Raw genomic sequence first — 22,296 nt, 5'->3', positions numbered from 1 at the left:
GTCTCTCTCTCTCTCACTGTCCACTCTGCCTGTCAAAAAAAAAAAAAAAAAGTAAATACATAAAAATTAAAAACAAAACACCATGGGACTATCAGGAAATGTGAACAGTGAACACGAAGTCATACTAAAGAATTATTGCCTGCGGTAGGTGTAATGGAATGGTGATTATGTGCTTCGTAAGTTCTTATCTGTACTTCAGGTACTCGCTGAAGGGTGGATGAAATTACTGGGGGTAATGGGGAGACGCTGGTCAAAGGTCGCAGCATCAGGTGGACAGGATGCATGGGCTCTGGAACTCTGTTGTCTGGCCGATGCCTGAGGCCAATAAGGACATGCTACCTAATAGACTGCTGAGAGTGAGCGGAAATGTTGTCAAAAGCACAAATGATGGGCGTGTGAGGTGAGAGATAGGTTGCTTAGCTCTAATAAATTCAGTCTCTCCATATATCAGGACATCATGGGTTACCTCATGAATATGAAAATGTTTATGTGAGTAATGCCTCAGTAAAGGTGGGAAAGAAGACAAAAAGGATACTGTGTGGCATACACTGCAGACAGATGTGTATGGAGCGTTAGTATCCTCTGGAGAGTGAATTGCAAACGCTAAGGAAAGAAGGTTTGCAGTATCTGGGATTTGCTTTAAAATAATCCCAAAGCAGAGGGAGTCGGGGGAGTGAGGAGTCCAGCTGGAAGCAGATTGGCCCTATATGGATACTTGTTGGAGCCGGATTTGCTGTTTGTTGCAGGTGTCTTCCTGCTTTGTATATAGGTTTAAACTTTTGCTTCCCGAGAGAGGGAGATGGAGAGGGAGCGAAGGAGGAGGGAGAGAGCTGGGCACATCTGCCAGACCACAAGTTCTGTCTAACAGAATGCTGTGGCTCTGCAGGGACAGTGAGCAGGCGGGGTGGGCCCTGGCTGGGGCAGGAGAGCAAGAGGCTCCACGTGAGTTTAGAAACCAGGGTGGGTTTGAATTACAGGCTTAGGTTCCAGGATTCCGCGTGCAGATGTCCTGGGTGCCCAGCTCGGACGCTCGATGTCGGCCATGCTAGCGTGAGTGCCACCCCGTGAGGACAGCCGGCCGCTGTGCTGGAGCTGTCCTGAGAAGGCAGGTGCATCCAAGCGGAGGCTTTGGGCTCAGCGCCAGCAATGGTGCTGTCAGGGATGAACAGAAGGCCAGTGGTCCTTGGTGCTCCAGTTTAGTGCAGACCAACCCACATCCTGCCGAGGGTGGAGGGCGTGCAGGAGCTGTCACTCTTAGACTGCCCCACAGTGAAATGGGGGCACATTCACTGTGATCCAGCCCAACATGGGCCACAGGGCACACCAGAGACCACTGCCTCCCAAAGGACAAAGCCGGGGAAGGCTCTGTTTCTCTTCTGTGGCCCAGGAAATGAACCTTCACGTACACACATTGTGCACACTCCAGCACACACAGAGCACTGGAAGTATCCCAGGACAGGTCAGCCCGATCTGTGTTTCATTCAGCCCATCTCCAGCTGATTCCTCCCCATCCCCGTCCCTCCCACGCTCTCAAGTTCAGCACCGCTCCAGGCAAAAGCCCCAGCTCAGGGGGCTTAGGGAGGAAAATACAAGGCAGCCATTGTCAAAAGCAGGTCTCTCCAGAGAGCAGCCGGGCAAGAAGTGGCCGTGTGTCCCCCACTGCTGCTTCAGGGTCTGGAGTCAGCACACGTCTCTCTCCAAGCCTCTCGCGAGCTCTTCTGAACAGAAGGGAAATGCAAGCCCTGAAGAAGCTGCCTGTGTTGATTTCACAATTCAGTGTTTCTCAACCTTCCCCCCCACTTCTTGGGGAAGAGTAGCCAAAGGGCCAGAGTGATTCCTTCTGACAGCCTTAGTGCCAAGCTGGCTGTGGCTGGGACACGCTTCAACACCCATTCCCACCTGATGGCTCAGATCATTTGTTTAAATGAAGATCAGAAACCTAGCTCTGGCCAGCTTCAAGGACAGGTGAGGTGCTGCCGTCTCGGTTCCATGGCCCAGAGAGAGTGGCGTTCAGTTTCAGATGTGACTTCTCCCCCGTGGGAAGACAGTTCCAACCCAGCAGTATGCAGGCCTGAACACGGGAAGGTGGGAGAGAGCAGGGCAGCCAACGGGCGGGAGCCAAAGCATTTTCTCAGCATTTGGTCTCAATGGGAGAACTTGGAAGTGACTGCCAAGCAAGTTCCAGAAATCCATCGCATTTCCCGTCTGAGCTCTGAGCACTGTGGCAGCTCCAGTGTCGCTATTATCTTGGGTTTTAAACAACTCTCTCTCTCTCTCTCTCTGCCTCTGCTTCTCTATAACTCTGTCTCTCAAATAAATAAATAAATCTTAAAAAAAAAAAAAAAAAAAGATCCAGCTATTCGCATCCCGGCTGCTCCATTTCCAATCCAGCTCTCTGCTATGGCCTAGGAAAGCAGCAGTGGAAGGTGACCCAGGTGACCCAGGTCCTTGGGCCCTGGACCCCCGTGGGAGAAGTTCCTGGTTCCTGGCTTCAAATCAGCACACAGCTCCGGTTGTTGTGGCCATCTGGGGAGTGAACCAGCGGATGGAAGACCTCTCTTTCTGTCTCTCTCTGCCTCTTCTTCTCTGTAACTCTGCCTTTCAAATAAATAAATAAATCTTTAAACAATAGGGATGAAGTTGCAATGTGAGTGCCGAGTCATAGCACTGATGGTGGTCACAAGTGCCTCTCTCCTGTCGGCCGTGCAGAACTCCTGTACAGGAGCCCTGCACCTGCATGGACTTGGAAGGGAAGTGAATGCACATTAGTGCAAAGTGAGCCGGAACAGGAGGTCCAGTGGAGACCACTTCCAGGGGGAGCTGGCGTGTGTGTAAGACGGAAAACTCCCAAGTGCACGTCCCAGAGTGTCTCATGGAAAAGTCACTATCATCGTATAGTATTCAGTTTTCAGAAGAAAAAAAAAAAAAAAAGCCGCTGTTGCTATTCTTCAGGCTCAGCTAGCTGCAGGGTGGGAAGAGGGTGGCTAGGATTCTGTCTCGGGGCAGGCTGTCCCTCTGAGGGGTATGCACAAAGCCCATCTTTGGGCAGCTCTTGGTCCCTAGACTCAGTATTATTTATTCCTGCCCAACCCCCAGTTGTCAGAACTGAAATGTCAGAGGGCGCTGAGTCCCACGCAGCTGCCCGGCCAAGTGCTGGCCAGCCCCAGCCCCTGATGGCGTCTCAGAACCAGCCCCAGAGGGCTGCAGACCTGGGGGGCCCTGCGCGTGTCCACAATTCTCCCTGTGATCTCACCAAGCAGCCCCTCTTCTGTCTTGCCCTGTGCCCTGGCTGAAGTCTGGATTGGGTCATCTGGGGCTGGAGCAGAATGTCACCGCGAGACGGTGTCCAAATGAGGCCAACGAGAAGTCAACTCTAGACCTTCCCCGCCCTTCCCTGGGTGCTCGGGTACCCGGACTGTGGAGGCGCGAGCTGCCCCCTGGTGCCCGCATCTTTCCTAATGGCTGGTTCCCGTGCCCTGCAGCCTGCTGCGCGGTACTCCTGCCTTTTGCAACTGCACTTAGCACAGCTGGAGCTTTGCCTTTTTGTGTGAATACCTGACTGACATCCGTCTCCCATGCCGGGCTGTGAGCCCCACCAGGGTCAGACAAGATCCCCTTTGACGAAGCATGGGATTGTCGGGGCCTAGCACACAGCATGAGTTAGCACAGGGCTCAGAAAGGTTGAATTAACAGGATGTGCTCCCACTATTGGCAGTGGCCTTCCTTGGGTAAGCTCCTGGCAGACTAATTCCCAGAGAGATGTTAGCTCTAACCAAGACTGCTTCCACTCAGCCTCCCAGGTACCAGCAGTACATTCACAAAACAGGCCCACCTCAACACCCAAGCCAAAATGGTGGTGTTAGTCGGTCTCCTGTTCCTATGCGTTCACAGCCCACTGACTGCACTGGTGTGCTCCTTCCCCAGGACTTAATTCTCCCATCAACTCTGGAACAGGACCTCGTTCCGGGCTGAGACGCATGGGACTGTTCGACTTTCCAGGGCAGCACAGTGACGGCCGATAGTGTCATTCGCTGTGGCTCCTGGCAGGGGCTTCCCATGTGCAGAGCTGGTTCCCGAGCAAACGGTGCTCCTCTTTACTTTTTATCTAAAAGATATCTACGGGGAAGGCTCATGCATGTGGGAAAACATGAATTTGGGATATAACTCATGACCACAGCTGGCATATTTTCAACTGGGGTCAGTTTTCTGTGATAAAAGGAGAAAAAAATTTTAACAGTCTTTCTTAATCAGAGCTGAATCACCATTTCCAATAATTCCTGTTATTCAGCCTACGCCCAGTGCCCAGAAGGGCGCTGGGATGTGGTTGCACTGCCTCTTGGTCAGCTTCAACGATGCCCAGATGCACTGTTAACACGTGGCTCTGAACCACGTACGGCTGCTCCACCCACCTCTGTCTGGCTTGCCTAATGGTGAGGACCCCGCATGAGCCCATTATGACAGAACACTCACTCATCTCCCTGATGTCAGGGCAAGTACATCCTGAAATGCAGCCAGCCTGGGAAGGGTCAGTGCACCGACCGGACTGTAGCTCTGTTACCTGAGAGTTCATAACAGCGGGAGGAAGATGGAAAAACTGAGGCTGTGGAGAAAGGAATCTTCCCTGCTCCAGAGAATTCCGCCTTCAAGGTCTGACAAGCACAGATCAGCTAAATAAACTCAAGAGGGGTTTTGTTTCAAGTTTATTTATTTGAAAGCCTGAGACAGATTGCTGGTTCACTCCCCAAATGCCCTCAACAGCCAGGGCTAGCCCAAGCCAAAGCCAGGAGCCCAGAACTCCACCCACATTGCCCATGTGGCTGGCAAAGATCCACGTATTTGAACCATCATCTGCTGCCTCCTAGGACGTGTTAGCAGGAAGCTGGATTGGAAACAGAGCCAGGACTCAAACCCAGGCATTCTGATATGGGACGCAGGCATCCCACGTAGCGGCTTAACTGCCGTGCCAAACAGTGGCCGTGAAAACATTCTCTAAACTCCACTATGCAAACAGCTGCCATTAGTTTGAAGAACCAAGATTTAAAATAGGGATTTGGGGGTTATCTGACAGTTGGAATTGTTCCCATCCTTTTTTTTTTTTTTTTTTTTTTTTTTTTGACAGGCAGAGTAGACAGTGAGAGAGAGAGACAGAGAGAAAGGTCCTCCTTTGCTGTTGGTTCACCCTCCAATGGCCGCCGCGGCCGGCATGCTGAGGCCAGCGCACCGCACTGATCCGATGGCAGGAGCCAGGTGATTCTCCTGGTCTCCCATGGGGTGCAGGGCCCAAGCACTTGGGCCATCCTCCACTGCACTCCCTGGCCACAGCAGAGAGCTGGCCTGGAAGAAGGGCAACCAGGACAGAATCCGGCGCCCCGACCGGGACTAGAACCCGGTATGCTGGCGCCGCAAGGCGGAGGATTAGCCTAGTGAGCCGCGGCGCCGGCCCCCATCCATTTTTGACAAGGAACAGCACCATTTTCATTAGCAAACTGGTTCTGTAAATTACTCTGGGACAGCAGAGGGGTCGCCATCAAACACACAGCACTGGCCGATCACACTGATTCCTCAAGACAGGAACTGGCTCTGTCATTTTGGACTTCACTGCGAGGCTGTGCCTGGTGAAGCGAATTCTCCCCAATGGCTGTGGGAGGAGGAAGCGAGTGAGCGACTCCTCTGGCCCCGTGACCCCGCTGCAGAATGGGGATGATGCCCTGTACCTAGCACGGCTCTGGGAGCTCTCAGGATGTGACAAGGGCCTGGCCTCGTGGACACTCAACCCATGTGCACCCTCTCCCTGGCTCCCGTGTTCCTCTCGGTGGCCCTTGCAGTGCTTTTCTGCTCTCGTGGGTGACAAACGACAGTTCCACGGTGAGGAAGAGGCCAGGGTGACAGCCCTGCTCCCTGGAAGTGCAGAGCACTGCTCTGTCCCCAGAGCCGCCCACTGCTCCGGGTGCTCCCCCAGTTGCATGCCACAGCCAGACCCCTGCAGCAGGCCCCCTTGGGGACGTCTGCAATGAGGTCACCTCAGGCACGCAAGCCCTGTTTCTGCACAGAGGACCCTACCCACCTGTTCTTGGGGTGCAGTCCAGACACGAGGAGTGAACCTTTTGCAGGGTTCAGACTTTCCAACAGTGCTTTTCTTAAGAAGACAGCCACATTATGGCAGTGGTCTGACTACACAGCTGGGAAAGTGGTTCATAGGACACTGTGGCTCCAGGAAGAACCGCTTCAGTCCCATCTCGCTACCGCGGCAAAGGCAGCATTAATGAAGGACTGAAGCTGGCAGCCAACAAAAAGGCTGGGCCATGGCCCCAGGTTTTGGAAGAGAACAAACTCATACCAGGATGTAGGCCAAAGAGCAGCACCTGGAGGCAAGAGTGTGGCACAGCAGTTAGGATACCACTGGAGACTTGCATCCCATTTCGGAGTTCCTAGGGCTGAGCCTTGGCTGTGCTTCCTAGTCCAGCTTCCTGCTAATGCACACTCTGGAGGGCAGCATGAAAGCCCCAGTGCTCGGGGTCCTGCCACCATGTGGAAGATGCCAATTAAGTTTGGGACCCTGGCTTCAGCCTGGTGCAGCCTTGGCTGTCGTGAGCATTTGGGGAGCAAACCAGCAGATCTGGCTCTCAGGAAATATATACATAAACAGCACTTACTAAAGGGCAATGAGGGCCGGCGCCGCAGCTCACTCCTCCGCCTGGCGGCGCCGGCACACCGGGTTCTAGTCCCGGTCGGGGCGCCAGATTCTGTCCCGGTTGCCCCTCTTCCAGGCCAGCTCTCTACTGTGGCCAGGGAGTGCAGTGGAGGATGGCCCGAGTGCTTGGGCCCTGCACCCCATGGGAGACCAGAAGCAGCACCTGGCTCCTGGCTTCGGATCAGTGCGGTGCGCCAGCCTCAGCGTGCTGGCCGTGGCGGCCATTGGAGGGTGAACCAATGGCAAAGGAAGACCTTTCTCTCTGTCTCTCTCACTATCCACTCTGCCTGTCAAAACAAAAAAGGGGGGCGGGGAATGAATGAGAGCTGAGAGCCTATCTGGCTCAAATGTGGAGAGTAAGAAGGGAAAACCCATGAGCTGGGACTCACAGTTTGGGCAACAAGTCCGTGAGAAGGTCTTCTGGGGACCACCCTCGGCCAGTGCTCGGCCAGCTGTCTCTCAGAAGAGAAGTGTACGCACTCAGCGCAGTGAGACATTGTGTCCCCCTGGTCCCTGCCGACACTAGCGACCACTCGTGGCCACACTTAAGTCATGGGATCCAGGACCAGAGGAAATAAATAAATACCCACAGCAGACAGCTGGAGCTTTTCACATCCAGACTGAAGCCACAGACCCTGAGAACCACACCTGGCCCAGGTACCCGGCCCCTCAAGCCAGTACTCACATCTGCCCAAAACACCCAGGCACTGGCCATTGGACACCAGCCACCAGCTGCGAGCCAGGTGAGTTAGAAAACAAAGCTTACAAAGTGATGGTTTATTTCACATCGCAGAGCTCACCCCACTACTGAAGCCGGTGGCATACAAATGCAAACGGCTTTAGATTCCACCGATGGAGGCTCGGCTGCAGTCACACACAGCAAAGCACAAGAATCACCAAAAAGGAACCAGTGCTGTGATTTCTCTAAAAGCAAACTTGGCTGGCATTTAAACTGAGAATTCCAAGTCGGCCTGGAGGAGGAAGCACTCACACAATAGTGTTTTACTGTTATCAAGTAAGCGGGCTACTGAACAGGCTGTCCCTGAGAGGTGCATTTTGTTTCTGGAGAAATCTCAGCGGGGCACAGGATTTACTGTGCTGCTAAAAGTGAAAGAAAAAGCATTACTGTAGAAGCAAGGGCAGGGGTGGATGTCACTCAAGCTCACACTCTGGGTCCCACGTGCGTCTCCAGGGCAAACGGGCTCCTGGTCACCCTCTGGCTGCCCACTGCTCTCACACTGCCTGTCCATGCCAGCCAGAGCTGCTCCCCAGGAACTAACTGCTCTTCCCACTCAACAGCTCCAGCCCCCAACACCTTGAAAAAGGACTTCGCTGAGTTTTGCATTATGTCCTTTTTTCTTTTTTAAGGTTTATTTATTTGAAAGGCAGATCTACAAAGAGAGGAAAAGACAGATTTTCCATACACTGGTTCATTCTTCAAATGGCACTAATAGTCGGGGCTGGGCCAGGCCAAAGCCAGGTGCTTGGAACTTCAGCGTCTCCAATGAGGGTGGCAGGTGCCAAAGCATTTGGGCCATCCTCCGCTGCCTTCCCAGGTGCATTACTGGGGAGCTGGATCAGAGGTGGACCAGCCAGGACTCAAACTGTGGGGAGCAACTCGGACTAGACTGTTACTGGAATTAAGACTTATTCTATGCATCTGCTCTCCCACAATATGGCGCTGGGAGAGGAGGAAACAGCTTCTACACAGCTGCCTCCAGTTCAACCAATAAACAGCAGGAGCTGCTCCTGATTGGAGGAGAGCAGCGTACTTGGCGTGTGGGTAGCAGAGTTGGGATTGGTGGAAGAGGACTATAAAGGAGGAGAGAGACAACATGCACCAGGAACATCTAAGGGGAACATCTATTTGAAGGAACACCTGTGCAGCCCCCGAGAGAGCCGGCCGGCGTTGTGCCGCTCCCCCGCGGAAGTGGGGAAAGTGGCAGGGGGAACCGCCCTTCCACGGAGGTGGAAGGGTCGGTAGCCAACCCGGGAAGAACCAGCAGCAAACCCAGGGAGGGCCGAGCAGACAAAAGAACAGCGCAGGGTCCTGTGTCGTTCCTCCACGAAGAGGGGGAGCGACACAAACCAGTGTTCCTATGGAATCCTGGCATCACAGGCAGCTTAACCCACAGTGCCCCAGCGCCAGCCCCTGCAAGTCATGTTCTAAATTCCTCCCTCAGCCCCATTAATTTGGTTCTGAAGTCTCCTTCAGACAGGCAGCCCCAGAGGAGAAACACCAAATCCTAAATGCTGCCTGCGCAGTGCCTTTGTTGGGCAGGCAGGGATGGCCCATTGCGGTTCTGCAGCTCCCAGAACCCCTCTGCAGAATCCCAGAACCAGGATTCAAAAGCTTGAACCCTGGCAAACAGTAACCTGCTGGCAGCACCTCCCAAAATGCATAGCCATGCTGCTACTTCGTGCAAGAGAAATGAAAAAAGTCTGCATTTTGTTTAGAAGCCAATGATCCAGAAGGTATGGATTATTTAAAGATTTTTTTTTTTAATTTCTCTCACTCTCAAATGTGTTTTGGCTAGGAAAAGGGACATTTAAGTAAGTTTCTTTGTTAATTTAAGACATGATAAAAAGGATGATAAGAGATTGAAACCAAGAGGAATATGAATTAGAATACTCCTTTCTCAGGGCAGGCATTTAATGCAGTGGGTTTAGCCACCACTTGGGAAGCTTTCATCCCCTGTGAGTCCTGCCTCTGCCAGCTATGCCCCCCCTATCCAGCTTCCTAAGAAAGCCACCTAGGACGGCATCAAGTGATGGCTCAAGTACTTGGATCCCTGCCACCTACACTGGAAACCTGGACAGAGCTCCTGGCTTTGGCCTGGCCAAGCCCTGGCTGTTGCGGCCATCTGGAGAGTGAACCAACAGATGAAGAGCTCTGTCACTCGGCCTTTCAAATAAATATAAGTATGTATGTGTGTATATAAACAACTCTGGCCGCAAATGCATTCACAATCCTAAAAATTCCATGAGGAAGCAAGAAGGAAGCCCCTGAGGGAGCATCAACAGATGCAGCTAACAGAAAAACCACCATCCCCAAGAGCTGAACAGGAATTCTAACTATTAAATAAATGATTAAAATGGCTTTAGAAGATTAGAAGTAGGGGCTGGCATTGTGGCATAACAGGTAAAGCTACCGCCTGGGATCCCAAGAGGGCCGGATTATGTGTTGGCTGATCCACTTCCAGTCCAGCTCCTTGCTAACGGCCTGGGAAAAGCAGCAGAAAATGGCCCAAGTGTTTGGGCCCCTGCACCCATATAGGAGATGCAGATGAAGCTCCTGGCTTCAGCCTGGCCCAGGCCTGGCCATTGCAGCCATCTGGGGAGTCAATCAGTGGATAGATCTCTCTCTCTCTGTAACGCTGCCTTTCAAATAAATAAATAAATCTTTAAGAAAAAAATAGAAACAGTAATTTTTTTAAAAAAAGAACAACAATTTGGAAAAGAATCAAAGACAACTTCAGAAGCAATTTTGCCAATGATGTGTTGTCAATGGCCTGGATAAATGACAGATTAGACAGAGCTGAGAACAGAATTAGTGAGATAAGTACAAGGAGTTACTTTGAATACAAATACACCACAGAGAAATCTAAAACAGATAGAGGGTATGTTCAGTGAGTCTACAAGAAATCCCGGACAGGAAGAACAGAGAAAGGGATGACAGCATCTACCTGTATGCAACAAAATAACACGCAAAGAAAGCTTTCTTTCTGAAGACCATAAACATGAGGTCCAAATGAGAGGAACTGAAGTAAACGCGTATCTAAATGCAGCAGTGAAACTAGAAATATTAAAGGCTAAACAAAGGGAAAGACTGAACTTGTTATAAAACAAGTAACCCAAAAATCTATGTGTGTGTGTGTATGTGTATATATGTGCGCGCTCTGGACAAGTGGCCACCACTGACGCAGAAACACAAAGCCCTGTCTCCTCTGGTCTTTCGGGTGTGGGAATGGCCTTCAACTTAGCCCCGTCTGTCTGAAGAGACCTAACAATCCTCTGCCAGACCCAGGGGCAGCAAACTATTTGTTAATTGAGTCCTGGACCTTTCACTATAAATTTGGGTGTACGACTGTTCTACAGTATTATAACTGCCAATTTTTCTTAAATGCCTAATTAAATTGGGTTATAAAAAAAAAAAAAAATTTATCCAGCAGTAAGGCATCTCGAGGATATTTTGATGGCAAGAACCCCATCTTGTGGCAAGATGTTTCACAACCAAGAGTGGCTATTTATGGTACTGCCATTCTCATTCTGAAGATAACTCTTGTGTTGAGAAGTTATCATTTTATCTGCTTCAGCAGACAGAATTTCTAACCCAGCATTTGTCTTGTGTCTGCAACAGCACCAGAGTACACAATAAATCTGTGCAACACAGTAATGCTGGGGCCTTATGAGTTATTTCCAAGTGAAAGCTGGCAGTCTCTGCAGGAATATTCTCAGAGCAAGGCAAACACTGGCTCTAGTTAGCATCCGAAATAACACTGTCAGCTCCCAGCACAGCACACCTGCAGTCTTCTACCATTCCCACCTAACTCCTCGAGGGTAGCTTTTAGTGGCTTCCTTTCTCCCTATTCTAAATGAAAATAAAAGGGCTCTGAAGTATTCTCTTCATTTTCTTCCTCCTTGTCTTCTCCCGCTGCCCCTTTCAGTTTTCCTAAAGACCTGAAAGCCTTATTGTTAATAAGGTTAAAAAAATAAATAAATACTCAAGCACTGAGCAGGATGTCCCTCTCAGAACAGTAAGTGGTACTGCTTTCTTATTCCCGCTATTACTGCCAATCGTGATCACAAGAGAACGCTGACGAGGACAGGGGAGACCCCCTCACAACAACTTAGTTGTGGGTTTACCAACTGCCAAAACCTTAAGGAAACATCTAGTTCAAACAAGTCAGATTACTTTTTACAAAAAGCAAGATCTGTTTTGAGAGGGTTAAAAAAAGACAGTAGATTAATATTAAAACAGCTTTTTTATTTGTTAATGTCACATAAGAAATTTAAGCATGTTACACTATCTTAAAAAACACAGCTAATGCGCTTTTAATAGAGAAACCCTTCCCCGCCCCTCCCCTGCCTCCCTTCCCCCCGCATGAATTAAGAATCTAGAAGTAACCATAAAACAAAGGTTGTGGAATCCTTCATCCAGAGGGCTCACATGATGATTAGATTAATATTGCCTTCTTACAGAGTTTCTCTTTTCTATTTTAAAAAAAATTTGTAGCCTTGATTGCTTATTACAAAAAAATTCAGTATAAAAGTTTCAATATATTGAAAAAATGCTTTCCCCTCCCTCACAGCACCGTTATATATAGCAGAGGATAATCAAGAGCAGATTGCTAATCTAGATGGAGCAATCTTCAGATTACACCCAGACACACAGTGGTTTATTTACCCTCCCCTCCCCTTCTCATAAGAACTTAAAAAAATACAAAAAAAAAAATGCCAAAAAAGTTGAGGGACCCTTTCCAGACAGTACACAGTTAGTTCAGTGTCAATAATTCACATCTTGCAACAAAGTGTATGGATATGACTTCCTTTACAAAACGTTCAGTGTCAAAAGAAAATTAAGGCCATCAGATTCGCAGCTTAAAAATTCACATAAAGGAAATATAAAAATATTCTGTGCTTCGGAGAAGGCTCTGCACTGTATACAGGTAAGGGTTACCACTCTTCTTTATCTTGAGGAAGACAGGATTTGAGAGGTTTACATAATTGCACAGCTTCTGTTGGATGCTCTTGGGGTTCCCTGAAGAAAAAACAAAAGGAAAAATAACTGCTAAGAAAACGGATCAAGGGCCAGGACCATGGCACAGTGGGTTAAGCCACTGCTTACAATGCTGGCATTCCTTATCAGAGTACAGGTTTAAGTCCCAGCTGCTCTGCTTCCAATTCAGCTCCCTGCTAATGTACCTGGGAAGGCAGCTTGAAGATGGGCCAAGTGCTTGGGCCCCTACCACCCAAGTGGAGACCTAGATGGCATTCTGGGCTCCTGTCTTTGGTCTAGCCCAGTCCAGGCCATTGCAGCCCTTGGGGATTGAACCAGCAGACTGAAGTTCTCTCTCTCTCTCTCTCTCTCTCTCTCTCCCTTTTCATCCTCTTAGGCAACTTGCCATGTTACAAGGAGGCAAAGACTAACCCACTGGTTCATGAGAAGCCACATGGAAAGAGGTATGAAAGAATTCCATCTCCACTCAAGCTCCCAGCAGAATGTTAACTGCACGGCTGACTGCAGTCTTCACCAAGCAGAGCAGAAGAGCCACCCCGCCGAGCCCACTCAAACCACAGACCCTTGGAAAGTAAGAAATCATTGTTTAAAATTTTTTAATGTTGGGGTAGTCTGTTACTGTAGTAACAGATAATCCAAACACCCTCAGAACACATTATCTGCGTCTCTCTAACACCCAAATAATTTTTCGTCCTGCAAAGTATGGGACAAGCATCGTTCCTTCCCCACAGTTCTTCTCAACTACCACGGTAGCCCAGAGGACCTCCAGCTGCAGTTGGCTCAGCACCTGATGCCTGGCACCTTCAGATCACTCCATCTGATTCTGTTACGTATCTAGCCACTAAGGGCTGGGACCAGATCTTGTGTTTGCTTCTTAAACCCAACCATAGAGTAGCCACTCCTACATATTCCTCTAAAACATGTAAGAAGGCATCCGGGTTAAAAATAAATAAATAAATAAACTCATGCGACTTCACATCATCCACTTCAAGCAGTTCCCAACTCTGGGGCTATACATGTAAAATAAAGTTTATTTAAAGTAGGACTGGGGTTAATGAAACAAAGCAAACTCAGATAACAAATCTAGAGGCATGAAGACCAAGTCTTTTTAGGCTAAGGGTAGATAAACTTTGATTAATGATCAGACTCCAAGAGGCTGACTTGAGAATATAACCTACTGAAGACTCACTAGTTATTAATAATTGCAATGTAATTAATTGAAACCAAATCTGGAGTTTCTTTATTTCAAGGGCTCTTAAAAGTCCAACCATCAGCTAAAATCTATCTTGCAATTAGATAATGATCAGAACTTATACAGCAAGAATTTTCTTGCATATTGCAATTGAATATTATGAGATTTTTTTAGTACATATGCACATGGCTCATTCTAATTTAGTCATCTAAACTTTTCAATCACAGAACCCTATAAGTAGGTAGGTAAGTTTCAGGACATGAAAAATGATTCATATATACTAATTTTTTTTTTTTTTTTTTTTACAGGCAGAGTGGACAGTGAGAGAGAGAGAGACAGAGAGAGAGAGAGACAGAGAGAAAGGTCTTCCTTTGCCGTTGGTTCACCCTCCAATGGCCGCCGCGGCCAGCGCGCTGCAGCCGGCGCACCGCGCTGATCCGATGGCAGGAGCCAGGAGCCAGGTGCTTTTCCTGGTCTCCCATGGGGTGCAGGGCCCAAGCACCTGGGCCATCCTCCACTGCACTCCCTGGCCACAGCAGAGGGCTGGCCTGGAAGAGGGGCAACCGGGACAGAATCCGGCGCCCCGACCGGGACTAGAACCCGGTGTGCCGGCGCCGCTAGGCGGAGGATTAGCCTAGTGAGCCACGGCGCCGGCCCCATATATACTAATTTTTAAGTGCTATGCTTGTCCTACCATAACATACTGTGTATATTAGAAAAGAAAAGAACATTAAAATTTAACAAAAGAAAAAAAAATCCTTTAAGAAAGGAGCTACCTCCTGTACCCTTCTGTGCACCAAGACTATCTCTTTGGGAAACACAAAAACCCCAGCTAATGGATCACCACTGCTCTGCTTCATCAAGAAACGGGTGTGTGTGTGTCAAACAATTGGCTTTTGTGTAATTTTGTTAAACTTCACAGTGTTCCAAAAAAGCAATACCTGCTGGTGGAAAAGCTCCTCCTCGGTCACCAGGCCCGCTGCCTCCTCCTCCTCCTCCTCCTCCTCTTCCGGGAGGGTTGTTTTAAAGACTGTACTTCTCTGAGCAACCTCCTAAAACCAAAAGTAAGTTTAATGTTACCCACAAAGGCTGCAGGGAAGAGGGACTCTCCCTTGCTAAAGAACAGTATTCCTGCATCAGAGATGATTTTAAAGAGCCATCCCTTCAGTCCCTACTGAACAGGAATTTTTACGTAATTAGTAGCAGTCTCAGACCTCAGTATTCCCTGCAGGGGAGCTGCTGGGATCCAACTTGAAATACCTGCTGAGAAGTTTCCACTGCTTTTATCTTGTTCTGTTGCTACGAGTTGTGCAAATGATTTGGCACCCGAAATTCTTTATGAAACTCAACATGAATTCAGCTTAAAGATCCTGGCTCCTGGCAAAGCAAAGGTGCTAAAATAAATGCTGAATAAAACGAAGCCGGAGGCTAGCTGCTGTGTCTCAGGAGCCACGGCAGCCCCTGCAGCACCTGAGGAGTGAGGCGGGAGGACCAGTTCCTTCCATCCCATCAGCAGCTGGCTCCTCTGGAAGGAAATGGGCCCAGACAGGGGAGAGCGGTTGCCAACAGCATCCTACTGAGGGTCCAGCGAGCTCTGCACGGAAGCGATCTGCTTTCACTCACGAGCGGCCGCAGAAGCGCCCCCGTCCTCGGCTAAAAGGCTCAGGTACCGATTACGTTCCTGCGAGAACGCTGACTTGGCACAAGGCTGCTGCCTGTTAAGCCCCAGGCCAACCTGCTCATCCCACAGCAAGAAAATGCCTGTGTCCCGCGGAGCACCCTGCCCTAGGGCCACTCGAGAAAGGTAGCTCCACAGAGGAGACACGAAAATCGCCACAGGAGAAACTTATTTGCAACTTAACCCAGAGCAGGGGGTGAAATTCCGAAGCAAGAGGCAGAGAAGCAGCCTTGTGTGTGTGGTGTCTGTCCCGGGTGACGCCCTGGCAGGAGTTCTGTGGGGGTGCTGGTTCCTGTGCTGGACCAGGGACGACGGCCATGCGAGTCTCTCAGCTGGTCAGTGACCTCAGTTCTGAGACACTGGCTTCTCTTTACAACGCAAGCGCCCTTCACAAATGGCCACCTGTTTTAACCAACAAGCTTGTCACTCCTCACAAACTCTGCACTCAGGAGTCAAGTCGAGGTGGCAACAACGGAAGAGAAAGCAGCCAGCAGCCGGCTCTGCTGCTCTCATCTGGACACGAGGGAAAGGCCAGGAAAACCTCTTCCTGAGTGCACACTTGCCAGCCGCTCGCAGCACGCGTCCCACGTAACCAGGCCCGCAGGCTCCTGATTTCAGTGAGATGTGAGCAAACGGCAGCCCAACTGAAGTCCATCGAGAGTAACTTCAACATAACTACTTTCAATGTGAGATTGCGTTTAAGCATGTTCACTTGAAAACATTTAAAAACCAATTAATCTAATGTAGAAAGCCAGAATTGAAAATGAATATGCTCAACAATGTCTGAAAATCTGGACAGGAGAATAATAAAACAAGTCACAATCTAGAACCAGAACGTTGTGAAAGGCTTAGATTCAGGAAATTGGTATGCTAACAGAAAAAAACATTGTCACTCAAAAGAATCCTCCCAGCAACGGACCCAGCCCTTGTCAAGTACCCCGTGCCCATCTCCAAGTCCAGTTCCAGGGCACACAGCACGTATCGACACCACAGAAATCAGCAACGCTACCAATGAAGATGAGACGGAGCACTGAGGGTTTACACAGAGTGCACACCACATGTCTATACACCCAAGCACCATTCACATACACACAAGCTGCAGGGATGTCTACCTGTCGGATGGGATAGAGGGCTTTTCAAATGGGGCAAGTCGCCACCCATAGCACACTCTACCAATTCCAGATGGCCCCAGGAAGTGCCCGCCTGGGCACCTGATGGCAGCACCTCACAACAGTCAAGGCCTAAGGCAGGAGGGGAGCAACAGCCCCTGCACAAACAGGAGGGAGGCCCGGCACCTCGCCGGAGAGCCCATCTGCACTGGAACCCCAGCTGCTGGGCCTCCTTCCATCTGGGCAGCCAGTGACTCCCTCCCGGAGAGCAATCCCAGCCGAGATGCTTACGGGGTGGGTGGAAAGCCGGCCAGGAACTGGAGTTCTTGGACAAATGCCTCCCACTCCCATAAGGAAAGCTGCTAATCACGTCCCCTCTGGGAACAGTCCTATGGGAAGAGACGAAGCATCCAGTGACTCCTGGGGCGAGCAGGAAGCGGGCCCTGCCCTCAGGACGCCCCTGCAGCGACTGAAGGCGAGGACAGTTGGCAAGCACTGCACCAGAAGCGGCCTGCCCCTGGCGCTGTGCAGAGGGAGCCCCTGGAGGACACTGCCTGACCGGGAATACTCCCTCCCGCACAGGTGCTTCCCTCGCACCACAACCGGTCTTCCACCCACCTCGCCAGCTGCACCTTCACACTCTCTGCTGTAACTTATTCCTGATGTCAGCATCTTCAAGGGCTCAATTCTGGCTCCTCCTCTTCACTGATTCTGGTCAGCCTGTCCCCTGGCTTTAATATACCCAGCTTTCAATACAACTGATGTGACAAGGACTCCAAACAGCTCTAGCCCAGGCCTGCAGTCAACATCCCAACAAGACAGCCTCACGTGAATTCCTAACTGGCACCTCAAACAATATGGCTGGGGACAGATGTTTGGTGCAAGGTTAAGACACCACATGGGATGCCTGCATCTCCTATCCCAATGCCTAGGTCTGAGTCCTGGCTCTACTTCCTATTCAGCTTCCTGCCAATGCACACTGAGGCAGTGGTGCCTGTGACCCGGGGGGAGATCCCAGTTCACAGATGCAGCCTCGCCCAGCCCCAGCTGTTGAAGGCATCTGGGGAGTGAGCCAGCAGATGGAAGATCTTTGCTTCTGTCTGTCTCTCTGCCTTCTCCGGCTTCCTCAGTCAACAGCACTGGTACCCTCCAGCTACCCAAGCAAATGAACTCATGTTTCTCTCTCATGCCTCACAATTAACTCCATCAGTGCATAACTCCAGCAGTCTGCCTCCACAGCAAGTCTCCAGTTGGTTTCCTCCTCTCCTGCCCAGAGAACCACAAGTTCCTGTCGTGCCGGCTTTCCTCTGCCAGTTACGGCTCTTGTAACCCACACAACCCCACAGCTCCTTTCTCCACCCTCCTCCAGTGGCTGCCCACGTGCCCTCAGGGTAAGAGCTGCCCTTCTCACCAGAGCCTACACACTCCCCCACTGCTGACCCATCTTGCTCCCCTCTCGGTCTCTAATCTCAGACATACTGGCTTCTTCCCTGCAGAACACAGAACTCCGCCTCCTGCCTCAGATCTTTCCATCTGCTGTACCCTACTGGGGAACAGAATACTTGTTTTCTTCTCTCGATGGTTGGCTCCTTCTCTAGTTTCAGGTTCATCTGCAGGTGTCACCTCCTCCAGGCCGACCTCCTTGACTACCCTATCTCCACCAGATCTTGGTGACTCTGTATCACACCACAGTTTGTCTCTTTTTTGTACTTACTAGAAATTCCTTTGTCATTGCCCTTACTTGCTGGCTCTTCCAACTTTCTCTAGATGTAAGCTCCATGATACCAGAAACCGAAGTGGCTTCTTTCCTGCTCTTCCCAGCACAGAGCAGCTGGCACCAAGCAGATGCTCAGTTTCTAACAGTGAGTGAGCAAGTCTGCTCTCCAAACACGCCGGCTCCCGCCAGGCCTGCCAGCCAGCGTCACTCAGGCCGAGGGGCACCCTGGTCAAGTCACAGGGTGCCAAGCAGCAGAGGCTGCCAGCCCTCAGGCTGGGCGAAGGTCACACCCGGAGGGGGGACTAAGGCTTCTTGGCAAACCAACTCAGAGCCCTTGTAGAGACACACAGGCAAGAAGCAGCAGCCTCAGAACAGGAGGAAAAGGAGAGGCACCTTCCCCCGTCAATGTGCCTGCAGCCACAGCAACGAGGAAAACCACTTGAGCTCAACAGGTCCACCCTGTGCCAGCCGAGCAGGCGATCAGCTAGGCAAACGCAGGATGGAGCCATGGTTCACAGCCAGCTTGAGCTGCTTCCTCGGGAAGTTGTATTTCTAATGGGTGTGTGTGTGTGTGTGTGTGTGTGTGCGCGCGTGCTGGGTCGGGGGCAGTTTTGAGAAGCCAGGTTCTCGGACAAGAATTCTGAGACTGCCATGTTGAAAACACACCAAACACATGGCCAGATACATGCACTGTGCCAGGTACCGGGGCAAGCATCTTTCTACTGTCTCTTTCATGTTACTATGTCACACTTTTATTATCTCATTAACATTCATTTGTAAATGAGGAAACAGAGCGAGGTGAAATGATTTGTGCCAAATCCAAAGCCAGTATGGAGTGGAGACAGAAGCCAAACTCCAACAGTCTGGCTTGAGCCTGTGCTAAGGACCAGGGCTCAACACACCCCTCCTTGTCCCCAACTTTTGAACTCAGCTTCAGTTCAGTCTGACTGAAGCAACGCTGCTTCGCATTTCAACTTGAGCTCCAAAAAGAAGCGGACATCGCAGTGGTACTGAGAAACGGCCTTACCTCTCCCTGAGAATTTTTCAATATAACCTTCACATCTTCACCAGTGCCCCAAGAGTTCTGATTCTTCCAGATGAGGTCAGTGGGAGGACTGGCTGTGACACCAGCATTTGCAGCCCAAATCTGAAAGAGAGAAGATGTCAGTACACCCTGGGCCCAGCTCCCTCACACAAGGACAGCAACGGGATGGCAACGCACAGGTCCAAAGGTCTGAGAACTATGATGCAGTTTCAGAGCTGCCACGCCATCTACACGCGTGCCCAGGGGAACTCACACAGCCTCCTGGAGTGAAGCAGTGGCCACAAGCACATCCTGGCCCCTCTGCACACCGGCTGAGCTCAGCAAGTTGGTGTTTATCATGCATAAAATGGGGCCCGATGGAACCCGTAGTAGGCAGGGCTGTTGTGAGGAGTGTAAGCGGCTGACTACTCGCTCTATGAAGAGCAGCACTAGCATGCGATGGCCCAAGGCTGTATGAGCCATCCTTCCATGTGCCTTGTGACCCCCCAGGAACTGAGGACATCTTCTGCGGCAGGCTGCTTATCTAGAACACTCTTAGAAACTGCTGTCTCCAACCAGACTGCACAATACTCCGATGCCTGGAACTGAGCTCGAAAAAGAATGCAGGAAATGGATGAAGAACCACTATTCCAGGGAACATACAACTGCTACTCAAACAGCCCCCAGGGGCACGCGATTGGCCTAGTGGGTAAGACACGTATGTCCCATGTCAGAGAGCTTGCGTGTGATACACGTCTCCACCTCCTGACTCCAGCTTCCTGCCAACACACACCCTGATCAGGAGAGAGCCCTGACTTTTTACATGATCACTTGGGAGAGTCCAGGCCCACCAGTATTGCAAATGCAGAGGCAGGAGCACTTACTGGAATGAAACCGAGAGAAAAGGCCGACTTTATGATGTGCAATGTCAGCGTTTTCCCAATTTCCAGCACTACTTTTCACTAGTCTATATGGAATCCTGGGGTAAATTTAGTGTTAAGAGTCATAATCATGTCAGCAGTAACATAATGTAAGCCCACAAAGCACATTCTAGAGCTGTGTCATCCCTGACCCCACTCAATGTGCCCCTGAGCCCTTGCATGCAGCTAATCCAATCAGAGGTGCCATTAGAATCAAATCCACACTGAAGTTAAAGGAATTAGAAAAAATCAAATGTAAAACATCCAACTACAAATTTTGATACTGATTATGTTGAAATGACACTCAGGATAGATTAAGTAAAACATAGCTCAAAAACTGATCCCGGCCGGCGCTGCAGCTCACTAGCTAATCCTCCACCTTGCGGCGCCAGCACACCGGGTTCTAGTCCCGGTCGGGGCGCCGGATTCTGTCCTGGTTGCCCCTCTTCCAGGCCAGCCCTCTGCTGTGGCCCGGGAGTGCAGTGGAGGATGACCCAAGTACTTGGGCCCTGCACCCCATGGGAGACCAGGAGAAGCACCTGGCTCCTACCATTGGATCAGCGTGGTGCGCCAGCCGCAGCGCGCTGGCTGCGGCGGCCATTGGAGGGTGAACCAATGGCAAAGGAAGACCTTTCTCTCTGTCTCTCTCACTGTCCACTCTGTCAAAAAATAAAAAAATAAAATAAAAAACTAATCCCACAGCTTTTTTACTTTCCTGACATGTAGCTTGAAAAAATATAAATACACATGTGGCTCCCTTTTTTAGTTCTAGAGTTTTAAAGTGATCCTGGCTTTTGCCTGGAACAATTTTACAGCCAGATCACTGATCACTACCATGTTCCAATGAGCTGATCCCAGTTAATGGCGCCTCCTGAAGCAAATATTGCTTCCTAGGATTTTATATGATAATCGAGTTCCCCACTGGCCTACACAATGTATCCATTTAGTCCCTGAGAGAGGGTACCAGTGGAATAGTAGATGATTGGCATAATGGCTCCACATTACTGCAAAGAGAGAGACAGAGAGAGAACATGAATCTAAATCTTCTGAATTGAAATGTCAGCTTCCAAAAGACACATAATGGGAGCAAACAATTTTCTCTCACTATAATAATTACTCAAAAGAAAGAGTCATTTAGTTAAAATATCTATCCCCATTTTACCCATAATCGCAAAACTGGCATTTGATTTTCTATAAAGTGGCATCAAGCTCTCTGAACACATTTTTTAAGAAGTCTTAACCTACAGCTTGAGCTTCTGATCTTACTAAAGTAAAGTCTGTATCATCTGTAAGATTATGAATATATTTAAAACATGTATTTGTATTGTCTTGTTAACTTCACTGGGCCGGCGGTATGGCACGGTAGGCTGTGCCTCCACCTGCATCCCATATGGGCACCAGTTTGAGTCCCAGCTGCTTCACTACCAATCCAGTTCCTGGCTAATGGCCTGGGAGGGCAGTGGAAGATGGCCCAAGTACATGGGTCCCTGTACCCACGTGGTAGACCAGTAAGAAGCTCCTAGTTCCTAGCTTCAGATCAGCCCAGCTCTGACTGTTGCAGCCATTTAGGGAGAGAACCAGCGGATAGAAGACCTCTCTCTGTCTATAACTCTACCTCTCAAATAAATAAAATAAATCTTAAAAAAAAAATTCATAAAAGCAGCAAATAGTCACCTCTAAATTCTTTAGGGATAGAAAATGACTTCTTTGAAATCCATAAAGTTGAATATATTTTATTATTTGCTGAATCTACTTACTAAATAAAAGCAAAGGAATCTTTTATATGTTCAATGATACATACTTCCCAAAAACTGAACAGATCTGGGGCTGATGTTGGGGCACAGTGGGTAAAGCTGTCGCCTGGCATCCCATATGGGCCTCACTGGTTTGTGTCCTGCCTGCTCCATTTCCATTCCAGCTCCCTCTTAATGGTCTGAGAAGAAAAGCAGCTGAAGATGGCCTAAGTACTTGGGTCCCTGCTACCTACATGGGAGACCAGAATAAAGTTCCTGGCTCCAGGCCTGTCCTGGCCCAGTCCTGGTCATTAAGAACATCTGGGGGCCAGCGCCGTGGCTCACTAGGCTAATCCTCCGCCTGGCGGTGCCGGCACACCGGGTTCTAGTCCCGGTCGGGGTGCCGGATTCTGTCCCGGTTGCCCCTCTTCCAGGCCAGCTCTCTGCTGTGGCCAGGGAGTGCAGTGGAGGATGGCCCAGGTGCTTGGGCCC

General features: G+C 50.0%; 1 protein-coding gene across 2 annotated transcripts in view; it reads right to left on the bottom strand.

Moving 5' to 3' along the window:
- Positions 1-11,657: 11,657 nt before the first annotated feature.
- LMNB1 (lamin B1) overlaps positions 11,658-22,296 on the bottom strand; it is a 52,881-nt gene continuing 42,242 nt past the window's right edge. For both annotated transcript variants that reach the window (XM_002710176.6, XM_070076069.2), the window contains exons 9-11: positions 19,155-19,274; positions 14,565-14,675; positions 11,658-12,452 (exon numbers count right to left, since the gene is read on the bottom strand). In XM_002710176.6, coding sequence (XP_002710222.3) covers positions 12,411-12,452; positions 14,565-14,675; positions 19,155-19,274 — 273 coding nt within the window. In that variant the 3' untranslated portion in view covers positions 11,658-12,410. The remainder of the gene's footprint in view (positions 12,453-14,564; positions 14,676-19,154; positions 19,275-22,296) is intronic.

Source organism: Oryctolagus cuniculus, chromosome 6, assembly GCF_051225735.1.
Source record: "Oryctolagus cuniculus isolate XC-2025 breed Fujian yellow rabbit chromosome 6, ASM5122573v1, whole genome shotgun sequence".
NCBI classification, from domain to species: Eukaryota; Metazoa; Chordata; class Mammalia; order Lagomorpha; family Leporidae; genus Oryctolagus; species Oryctolagus cuniculus.
The sequence above is the reverse complement of the archived record's forward strand: the minus strand, read 5'-3'. Positions and strand labels throughout refer to the sequence as shown.